Source organism: Zerene cesonia, chromosome 9 (genome assembly GCF_012273895.1).
Source record: "Zerene cesonia ecotype Mississippi chromosome 9, Zerene_cesonia_1.1, whole genome shotgun sequence".
In the NCBI taxonomy this organism is placed as follows: Eukaryota; Metazoa; Arthropoda; class Insecta; order Lepidoptera; family Pieridae; genus Zerene; species Zerene cesonia.
Genome location: NC_052110.1, coordinates 5,691,714 through 5,703,988, shown reverse-complemented (window position 1 = coordinate 5,703,988; position 12,275 = coordinate 5,691,714). Strand labels below are relative to the sequence as shown.

The 12,275-nt window shown below is 33.9% G+C and overlaps 1 protein-coding gene across 1 annotated transcript in view; it reads left to right on the top strand.

Moving 5' to 3' along the window:
• The window catches only part of LOC119828999 (atrial natriuretic peptide receptor 1), a 58,344-nt gene extending 46,075 nt beyond the window's left edge, over nt 1-12,269 (top strand). Inside the window, exons 14-19 of the mRNA XM_038351346.1 lie at nt 1,442-1,607; nt 2,341-2,490; nt 3,050-3,242; nt 7,131-7,305; nt 9,079-9,269; nt 10,475-12,269. Of these exons, the coding sequence (XP_038207274.1) occupies nt 1,442-1,607; nt 2,341-2,490; nt 3,050-3,242; nt 7,131-7,305; nt 9,079-9,269; nt 10,475-11,056 (1,457 nt within the window). The 3' untranslated portion in view covers nt 11,057-12,269. The remainder of the gene's footprint in view (nt 1-1,441; nt 1,608-2,340; nt 2,491-3,049; nt 3,243-7,130; nt 7,306-9,078; nt 9,270-10,474) is intronic.
• The last annotated feature ends 6 nt before the right edge of the window (nt 12,270-12,275 follow it).

Genomic DNA, 12,275 nt, shown 5'->3' with positions numbered 1-12,275 from the left:
AATCAATTGGTGTGCGATAGTCTTGCTAAAACTCGAGAATGGCTGGGTCAATTTTGACCAATCACCATCAATTTTGAACAATTATTTTGAGCACATACAAATAATAACATAACACAAATAAATAACAGAAAATTATGACTAAATAAAAATCAATAAAAAACGAAAAGCAAAGAAGGATGCCACTCAGTATACCGGAGGAACAAACTCAGTATGTCTCATGCATTCATAATAGTCCAGGGAATGTTTAAATTGTAAGAAAAATAAAACAAATGGTGTGAAAAAATGTTCAACGGCGTTCAAGTTCGCCGGGTCAACTAGTGAATCATAAATTAGAATGAATCTGGAATTAATTACAAACATAACTTGAGTAACATAAAATAATGTTATAAGAGGAAACATTTCCTTTTGCATGTATGTCTGCAATTTTATTGAGCATAATTAATCTGTTTTGTTACAATGAAATAATTGAATATTAGCATCTTCAGATAAGTTTCGCGGTAAAAATCTCGATAAAAACTTTTTGAATCGAATTTCACAGTTTTGCGTATGAAATAAACGTACGAATTATTATGAATAAAATTCGTAACGGATTCTTCCGAATTCTTCTTTTCAATTGTTTTATAAATGGTAAATACACCAACACATTGTTTTGTAACACATGAATACAATAAAAAATTAATAAAAATAGACAACGAAAACAAGGAAATAATAATAGAATCCGCAGAAGAGTGTGTGTGTAAGAGCACATAAGATTCTGCACAAATGAATACTGACAACCTTCTATGTATCTACATAAACATAACTATAACATATCCACTATTTCCAAAGACCATCAGAACAGTTACTATGTAAGCACATAGGAGTGCTTACCATAAGGCGTACCACAAGCTCGTTCGTCGACTATGACATTAGAAAAAGAGACACTAATTTCTATACTTTACTAGCTGGACGCCCCGGCTCCGTCCGGGTAATCATTTATAGTAATTGAAATATTGTAAACTATCCTATCTGTTAAGTTGGATAAAGCTGTACATGGTGTGTAAATTTGATTACAATGGTTGAGTAGTTTAAGAGTCCACCGCAGAGAAACAACTAGACACGTAATTTATATATATTACTAGCTTTTGCCCGCGGTTACGCACGCGTTAAATTTGGAGTATTTTAATAAATGTTATAAATATCAACCTTCCTCTTGAATCTCTCTATCAGAAATCTCTATCTATCAAAATCCGTTTAGCAGTTTTAAAGATTTAAGCATACATACATAGGGACATAGGGACAGAGAAAGTGCCCTTATTTTATACTATGTAGTGAATATTTACATATACATACTTCACATTATATCAGTCTTCAAAAACTAAGAGCTTTAAGCATTAAGTATTCTATTTTTATCAACTTATATATTTATTTTCTATATGTATCATATCTTTTTCCCATATAGAAATCATAGAAGCCGTAATAAGCAGCGGCATCCGGCCCAACACCACCCACCACAGATCGTGCGAGGCTGACGACGCGACGGAACTCATGCGCCGCTGCTGGGCGGAGGACCCCGCTGAGAGGCCGGACTTCGCACACTTGAAGCACGCTATACGACGGCTTAATAAGTACGTTGACCTATTTCAGTAGCAAAGGCGGCGGTGTACCACCTGATGGGGTCGCGGACGCATTCTAACAAGCACCCGTGGCCCCTTCACTTGTGTGGCTCGATGGAACACAGTGGGGTTCTAGTCGTCAAGCATCCGTATTAACCCAAGGCCTCTTCCTTGAGCCGTGGGTATCTACGCAAGATTTCCCCACTATGTTGTTCCCCACATGTATGAACAGTAGCGAGACTAGTGATGTTGCAGGTGCTTCGCCAGCCTTTTGAGACCGTATTTAGATATATATCGTGTAATGTATGAAGCAGAAGGTTATAAAAAAGGTAACAGGTTTTCTATTACCTGGATATGTAGCTATTATATCCAAAAGTTTCCACAGTCTGATAAGTTTCAAGATGTTAAATGCATCTGTTGCACAAAATCTTAAAACTTTGCGCACTGTGGCTAATGCACCGAAAGATTTGAATATACTTTCCAAAGTAAGTTCGAAAGAAACTTACGTTTTAGTAACTGTGAGAAGGAAATCTGTGCTCGATTTCTTTAAAGTTATAATATTGTATTCTCTTGCTAGTTCACATTACTTTCATGAATTCTTTTGAAATTTGTTCTTGGGTTATAATTTATGAATGTTTAGGCCCATGTAAATGATGTCCGGAAAATTTAGCCATAGACCAAGGGAATGGCTTGCAAAATGAACTATGGCGTAGACGCTATTGTTAATATTAACTTTTATTTCTAGGTCACAAGAGAGCAGTAACATTCTGGACAATTTGCTGTCTCGTATGGAGCAATACGCCAATAACTTGGAGTCACTGGTTAGCGAGAGGACGCAAGATTATTTGGAGGAGAAGAAAAAGTGCGAAGAGCTGTTGTATCAGTTATTGCCAAAGTAAGTTCTTGTACATTATTTATGCTATTCTATTGTACTGGTTTTTATTGGTGCTATAGCATTGACGTCTAATCTTAATTTGTTCAATTAATTTTTCATCGTTTTATTCTTCTGACGACGTTCCCAAAACGAAGGAACTTCTCAATTTGACCGTATTTTTTAATGTTCTGTTACTGGATAACTCAAGTTGAATTGATTATTTTTGTATTTCATAGACATTGTTATCATTTGTTCCCATTTTAGTTTTTGGAGTGATACCTCCCCTACTCGAATGTCGGTGGTCTTTGTAACTAGAATTATTAAAACTTGTTAATATTTTGATGATCATAAAAGGATTCCTTGCTGACCCTGACTGTTTTTTATTTGGAAAAATAAATGCTATTGTATTCCTGTAATTTGTCTCAGAACTACGTATTATTTTATTATGAATATGAACAGTTAATTTCTCCAATTTACCCCAGAGTTATCTTTCTAGAATAATTTATTTTCATAACATTATTTTTTTATCATGAATGTAAGCAATTTATACCTATAAATTTGAAGATTTATATTTCCACAGGTCGGTAGCATCCCAGCTGATAAACGGCCAATCAGTTGTGGCGGAAACGTTCGAGCAAGTGACCATATACTTCTCAGATATCGTGGGTTTCACTGCGCTTTCAGCGTCTTCCACGCCGATGCAAGTGGTCGATCTTCTGAACGACTTGTATACGTGCTTCGATTCTATTGTCGAGAACTACGATGTTTATAAGGTAGGAATTTGCGATGTTTTGTTTTTATAATAAATATTTAATACTTATTTTTATGGAGCTGATGATGAGCTGATGTCGCCTGATGGTATGCGTCACCACCGCCCATGAACATTTCGAGAAGTTTAAGGTCAATTGCAGACTTACATCTTTACAAATGGATTTCCAACTTTAAATTGGAGAGGAACTAAAAAGGGATTCACGAGAAGAATAAAGGAACGAACTGGGAAGAGTTAGGAAAAGGATATAGACTCTCCTACTCACTCATTCTGACTATCCTACTCACTACATTATATTATATTTACACATAGAAATCACAAATTTTACCTAACTGTTTTGGTTCTTAAAGTATATCATCGATAAAATATAAATCCATTGGAACCCACGCTAGACTAATTTGTGTTAAGTGAATGTAATTTGGGTTGCTATGTTAATAATTGAATGCAACGAGACTTACATTATTAAAATTCGTCAAACGCAAGTTGGACTCTCGTGAATCCAACTTGCGTTTGACGAATTTAAGGATTTCAAAAATTACTTAAAGGCAACATCAAAAAAAAAATTGTCATCTATGCAATATATGACGGCGTCAACTATTGCACGACGTAAATTTTCTATTTGTTGTTTTAGCAGCAACAGAGAAAATATACATAATCTCAACTGAATTGTCTTGCTATCACGATGTTTACAAGATAGAAATTGCTGACTTTCATAGCCGGCTTTCATTTCAGCTGAATATGATCTGTTTAGCTTATCTGTGAGATGAAATGACAAATGTTTGTGAAGTGTATCGAACAGATAAAAAAAGTTATTTAATAGGACAGATCAGGGATTCTATCAGTAAGTGGTGAAACTGGCCATTTCTATAATTAATGGCATCGGGTTTAAAAATAATATCATTATAAACTTAAATTTTTCACTTAAAACTGTGTAAGCAACAGATAGATAGACAAAGAGAAATTGTTTAAAAAACAATGCTATTACATATACCGCATCTGATCCAACATGTGTATCAAATGAAAGAATTTTGATTTTTTTTTTTTGTTATATTGCAAATAAACAGTATTTTTTTTTATTGTAATTAAATTGACCGACCCGCGTAGGCGCAAAAAAAAAGAAATTTACTTATTAATAATTTAATGTAATAAAAAAATTACATTTTAAATTATATCTAACTTATTTACTACGTCCCTCCGGTTCAATGTTGGAACCAAGAGTGTCCCTCGTCTTCGGCGGGGCAGCGTCGCGGTCGTGGATTGCCGTCATCTTTTCTGGAACCGCAGGTGTGCGCGATGTTGCAATCGTTACCGGGTAGAAGTTCTTACTGGGTGGCCTTATGCATCTTTTTATAATTAGTGCGTGTTATATGTACATAACATTGTCATAAATATTTATTGGTATGTGTTATTATTCAAACAAAGTCATAAACCATTGTAGCAGCCAGTTTGTCTCGTCTTCATGACACGTAATCGATTCAAAACAAATGCTCAACGCCGCGGAATGACAAATGAGTTCAAACGGGGTGGAAGAAATGGTCAAGTGCGAGGCGTCGCGTGGAACAGTAAAAGTTCCATACAAATAAATTTAAGAGCAACTATAAGAAAGTTGGTCGCAAATCAAATTTGTGATCAACCTAACTTCGCTTTTATGTCATTTGTTATTAAAGTGTCAATAGATATACATTATCATATATGCACTATGGGATTTTCAAGCGAAGCAACTTGACCATCCAAGCGTCACGGTTCATGAGATACCTACAGCTTGGTGACATACGCACGTGAAGTCCAAGAACTCTAAAAACTAAATATTAATATACACTAAAGTATTTTCGAGCGACTACGGCGAAGCTAGGTTGCCATTTTATTATTTTAGAAACTTGACCACCACATTGGGTCATTAAATGCAATATAGTGGAAAATATTCGTATTCGGGTTTAATTTTTATATATGTTAAGGTATAAGCTTTTCATTAAAGTATATATTACAAGCTGTTGCCTAATTTTCATGGTACCATGGTTCATTCATTTCATATTTTATCTTCTTGGGAGTCGAGTTAGATTAATTATATATTGATTAATACATAATTTAGCGCTTGTTATATATTTCAATATCATACAAAAATCACAGAACTTTTGGTGTCATCTCATTCTCGAGAAATCCAACTGAAATAGGTTAAATGTTCGACCTTTGTAATTCTAGACTCACAGCTTGATCCGTGTTACATATACACAGTGATACACCAGAGAGGTCACCATAACTGGTCGAATACATATTTTCTTCGCATCGAATATTCTGGCTAGATATTGTCATGTCTCATGCAACAAATCGTAAGTTATGGATGAGTGTTTAGTATTCCGTCCCATTCAGTAAACCCTAGCCTGAATCAATAATATAGCAACTGGAGTATTCTTTTCATTTTATTCAAATTCTCTTAGGATTTATGAGTCAATTATTTTTGAGACGAATATATGAAGGAGTGTTGGGCGAGGCGACTTGCAAGCTGATTATGTAGTTTTCTTTCTTTTTTCTTTTTTATTTTCTAAAGATTTACTGATGACTTATTAGCAGTAGAAGGGTAATTGTTATAAGCGTTTGTATGTCTGTATAATTATATGGGACTATGTCTATTTCTCTGGCAAGCGCTACAGCCCAAACCGATTTCGACATTTGAGATAACTTTGTAATCATCAGAACTGTGGAAATGACATAGGTTAAATTAATTATTTTTTCTTTACCTAGCAAAATGAATATCGAATAATACATAATAATATAATTTCATTTCATTTCATACATGTAAATAGACTATTACGATATAATTAAGTCAGTCGTCGGGTTTTTGTTATCATAATAATTATGTTTTGGTGTTGAACTGAATATGCACAAATTGAGTTATAACTGAAGCTTAGTATATCACCACGATAATGATATATAATAACATAACATAATACTAAATCTGTTAATTAATGCATTAGTATTTTAATTTTTTTATGCCATAAGCGGGAAACTGAGCTGGTGGTTTACCTGAAGCGAACACCACCGCCCATGAGTCACAAAATTGTATCAGAATATGAATTTTATAAACAAGAATAGTTTTAAATAGTCTGCAAAGATGTTTAAGAAATTATACCAAATATAACTATATATAGGCGTCATTCGATAAATTGAAAAAAACTACATTTTAACAAACATTGGTGCCGCATCTCTCCCTTAGGAAATTATTAAGTGAAGCATTAGTAATTACACAAGCGATTCGTTCAGTGTAGTGGATACCATTTTTTATTTAAAAACTCTGCGTTTACGAGAGTGAAATGTATAGATATTTGGGGTTATAAAATATAACAATTTACTGGCCAAACGACTATTTAGAATGGTTTAATTTTTCGTGCGAAAAAAACTTCCTGAAAATTTTAAGTAGACTACAGTTATACTGAATTCAAAATAATAGATGACAAAAGTTGAAGTAACAGCGATTAACACTTTATTTTTAAGAAAAAAGAAATGGTTGCAATAAATATTTGGTTTTATTTTAAGAATTTCAAATTATTGCGTACACTTGATTTAAAAAGAAACGTCATATTTTTAATTTTACTTCCCAAATAAGAAAATCTATTTGACATGGACAATATCAAATAAACAGTATTGATGGAATGAAATTTGGATCATTGTAGGTTTTGTCAATCGACTTCAAAAAACGGAGGAGGGATTCAATTCGATTGTATATAAATAAATTTAACGATTATATTAATGATTATGATGTTATATTTTGGCCTATTTATCTCAGTACCTCTCGGCTAGGTGAACCGGTTTTGATGATTCCTTTTTACTTCAAAGCAGGTTGAGTTTTATGCAAAATTCATCATGCCAGTGTTGTTATTTCTCCATTTATCTCCAGGTGGAAACCATAGGCGACGCATACATGGTAGTATCTGGTCTGCCTGAACGGAACGGTACTCGGCACGCGTGCGAAGTGGCGCGGATGGCACTAGCTTTGCTGGACGCCGTCCGTCGCTTCAGAATCCGACATCGGCCGCAGGATCAATTGAAACTGAGAATCGGCTTGCATTCCGGTGAGTTTCACTGTGTTTTAACATTAAGATCTAATTGGTTGGTTGAGTTTGGTTATTTGAACAATTAAAAATCATTAATAAGTGTACCGGGCGTGAGAACAAAGGCTGACTGTAAGATATTTGAATAAAAAACGTTTCGATCCAACAAGAAATTGTGAAGTTATTATTTTTAAATTGACATAAGTATATATATATATATTAGTATATAATAGGTGTTATACATATAAACCTTCAGCTACAACATTCATCTTCCATATATTAATGCTATAGCAGGCTCTCTGGACTTATACATATTTTTATATAGGCTTTTAATTAAGCACAACAAAACTCTTTAAAACTATGAGAAATTATTTTGTAAAAGCATAAAAGATATGCAATTTTGAGAGAGTAAATAAGGTTTTACAATTTATTGGGATATATCCAACAATTGTGTACGAAACGGCGTTCCTTTCATGAAAGGCTATTCATATCAAACAAGTCCTGCTGAATGTATAAAATATGAGAGAAATGTACTTACGTCTTGCAAAAATTTTCCCCAGCTATGCATGTCAAAGGTGTATGAATACAGACACGTATTACTTTGTGCCCTGTTTGTTAGAAAACATGGTAATTTTCATGTTTAATCATAAGGGTCTTCATGACTTTGACAATAGCTTATAGGTTTAATTTTTAGTTTTATAGCATTGAAATGCTTTATAAATGAGATTACATACATCGATATCAATACATCGATACAATATTGTAATCATTGAAATAATATTTCGTATTGGTTGTGATGGTTCTTAATCATCTCAATAGATGGCGTGGGGTGCCCCTTAGGCACATGAAACCGAGAGAGTAGAAGAAATTCGATTACTGTGGCGGGATCACGGGTGGTGAGAGGCTAGGCGTTGCTACGGTTAGGCAAGAAACGCAGGTTCGAATCCTGCCTCGTGATCAAATTTTATCTATTCTTTCAAAATTTCTCAATAGCTTATAGGTATTACTGAGTTGTACTGAGAAGATTTTTCAAAGTTCGTTGTGGAATATAGACCTTTTTTCTTTACGGATGATTTCTTAAGTTTTTCGGATATACCTTTAGGGTTTTGTTTATATCTTACTAGCTTTCCGTGTAGTAAAAAAAAAATAGTCTGAGGTTTTTCATATATAGACCTGGGTTCATGCCGCTTAGTTGACATTTCCGGGAAAAGATTTTATGCCCTTTCTCGAGTCACTATCTCTGTATCAAATTTCATCCAAATCGGTTCAGTGGTTTAGTCGCGAAGAAGAGAGAGTTTCTCTCGCGTTTATAATATTATTGGGGATTATAACTTTTCGTAAGACCCATTGTGGATATAGTTCTGAAATATGCTTGTACATTATAAATAATTCCAATACAAGTTTAAGACATTGTAGTGTTTATATGTAGGTGTTATGAAAACACGATTGAACGCTTGGCAGTTTGCTGTAATTGATCAAAAAGATTGTATCGGACTTCGTGTTTGACTATTGATTTTACGTCGAATATTTTTAGTTACAATTAATAACATTGAAACTTGTATACATCAGGCAACTAGTCCGTTAAGTTATCACGGTATAAACTAATAAAAAAACACAACTTCGTAATCTCTAAAACTCTCATTCCTTAATATTTTAACAATTTAAAGAATAGAAAAAAAAAACGATTAGGTTCGAATTTCTTCTCCTATTTCCATTTGTATGTCCACAGAAACCCCCCACGTTTAAAATTGCACGAAATGCTTAATCAAAATTATAACTAACTCAATTCCCTAGGCCCCTGCGTAGCTGGTGTGGTTGGTTTGAAGATGCCCAGATACTGTCTCTTCGGAGACACAGTTAACACCGCATCCAGAATGGAGTCGAATGGTGAAGCTCTGAAGATCCACGTGTCTCCCACCACCAAAGCACTGTTGGATACATTTGGGACGTTCAGGCTGGAATGTAGGGGGGAAGTTGCTATGAAGGTATTTATTTGAGCAATTATATCTATCATTAAAAACAGCTACATACATAATCATGTACGAAACTAAACTTAAATATGTCCTCAAATATGTTTCTATAAATTCTAGCGAGAAGAAAGTTAAAGCAAAATAGAGCTTATCGACATTCCTTTAAGGTATATTCACAAAACATACCAAAAGAAATACATTTTTGCTACCTGTGGTGGATGGTCAATATATACAAAATAAATTCAATGGTATTTGGGTTATATTAAAGTCGGATTTATAAATTATATTAATAGTGATAGTACACTGAAACAATTTATTAAGAACCTATGTATAAATTATATTAATAGTGATAGTACACTGAAACAATTTATTAAGCCAAAAACGCTTCATATGATTGTAACTAAAGAAATAAAACCCATAATGTCCTTGAATTTAGACTCTTCAATTAATTACTGCACAGAATATTTCAGTTTAATATAATATTATAACAAAATATTTATTTCTTACCATCCAGTCACAAGAATTTCATAATAATTTATAGATATTGACTCCATTGCTTAATTTTAATCAACAGTAAAAAATAATATATTCGCTAGAAGGCAACTTTTCAATTTGGAATAATCTTACGACGTTTGAAGGTTAAGTTGGTAGTTTTCTTAGAAATTAATTGAAGGTATATTTTAGTACATTTATTTTTTTGTGTTAACTGTAGTATTTGAACAGAGGTATCTCTTAGATAGTCTTATATCCATCTAGAAATTCGAGTTTCGAGCATTAAGAGTAAAAGTAAACTGTGGAATTATTTTTTATCTCTATTGGAAATCGATCTGACATACACACTTGAATACTTAAAGTACTGTAATTTCCCCGGACAAATATATATTTAATTCCAATCTAAATTTACATAATCTTGATTGTTCTTAAACGCTGAATAACCATAAAAATGGCGAGGCGTGATAATAAAGAGAATCTGAAATGCATTAATCTTGCGTGCCGGGAATTTGTTGCGTCGTTGTATATTTTTCTAGACTTTTATACGCTCGCCGATTTTTGTAATTGGATCTTGAATATATTTGTCTTGAAACGCTCACTAAAATATATCCGAATATCTTTCGCGTATCATTATTGTATTTTCAAAACTATCAACGAATGTTTATAGAAACCAATAAAAGTTTTCTAGAAATTAGCATTTTCCCTAGTAACATTCCTTTTTGTTTTAGGGCAAGGGTATTCTAGTCACGTATTGGTTGTTGGGCGAAGTCGAGACCGCGCCTAAGGAAAAACCTTTAGTTAAATTACAAACGCAATCGATCAACAGCGGATCTCTATCGCATTTAAGCCCGTTTCGACAGAAATTGGACAACAGTTCCAGATCGTCCAGTCGACGGGGCTCTGGAATAATCCAGCAGAAGACTGACCTTACGAAATTGGAGAAGGACGCGCAACCGTTGCTGCAAGTTGTCAAAATGCAAAGGCAACTCTCGGATCCAACGGAACCCGTAACAAATGGGGACCACAATGAGGACTCGGACAAATTCAGCGTCACAAACTCCATATCCCTGAACGTGAATTCGTTAAACCATAATACGGTGAATCAAAACAGTCATCCAAAAGTGAAACTCAAGGAAAGCCAGTTGAATTCGATCAACCATTTGTCGAAGATGGGTAATAATAACTGGTTGCCAAAATTGGCCTCGGCTAATTCGTTTGACAGCGGGAAGAAGGGGAACCAGTGTCTCAAGGACTACAGCAGTGTCCCTTTACTGTCCAAAATGGATAAGCCCAATGATTCGGTTGTGTGAGTGAATATAAATTGCCTGAGGATTTGTGAGTTAAGACTTTCAATATGTATATTTAGTTAGTGTGACATGTGTTAGAGACGATCGCCCTCTACCTAGACGTAGTTAGTGTACTGAGTTTTGGGAAGTAGAAATGTGCGAGGGAGACAGAGCTATAGCTCTCACTTACGCTGTAGAAACAAATGACCGTAGCGTTTCGTTCTAGCATATATCTCAGTCTGTTTTTTACGTCTAAAATGCTTTGAATAACAGTGACATCTGTATAGATTTTAGCTTGTAACGTGTTAGTGATGTTGACGAAAAAAAAAAATGGTAACTTACCATGACATACAGGAAATTGAATAATGGCGTTGTGTTGACTTATTTTGTAATAGTTGTAATTGTAATAGGAATAAAATTGTAAATACATTTTTAGTCATTCTTCAACTAGGATACATTATAAGGCATTATTGTCTGGTCTAATTAAATAGTAGTCAGTGTGTATTAGTAATTATACTGTTATTATCTAGATTAAATGGATGTAAATATGTTTGACGAAATTGTTATTTTTTTAAGTGTTTAAATTTTGAAATTGTTCCGTCGTGGTAGACAAAACTATGGCTAGCAACATACTTATTTCAACAATACAGTTGATTTTGAAAAGACCCCTTTAATTTCATCTAAATCGGTGCTGCGGTTAAATTGTGAAACTGACGGACAGACTTTCTGATTTATAATACAAGTATGGATATTGGAGCCTTGGCCCAATAAAATCAGTGTTCTTATAACTATTTGCTTATAACATTATCGTAAGATAAGTAATGTAGCGTGGGGTCCCATTATGGGGTATGATTATTTTTGACTTCACCAGTAAATAATTAAATCTTTATTTAAATGTTGAATTAGAAAAACTGTATTTGCAGAAACTAAAGCCTGTCTCAAAAACTGTGTTACAAGGCTTAGAACCCCTAATCCCTCTAGAGTAAAACTTAAGAACGATGAATCAATATTTTCGTTAACCACTGAACCAAGGAGGTGGTAGCATAGATGAATAAATAACATGAAAATTGCAAAAATACAAATGGCTGTTCATTTTAAATTAGATTTACATTCGGAAGTTTTCCTTTGTGACAATGAGAAATGTCAACGTAAAAAATGGTATATCATGGCTTCGTGAATACAAACAAAACAGATGCACGTGTTTCATAATTGAAAAAGTAAACAAATATTGTTTATCTGATTA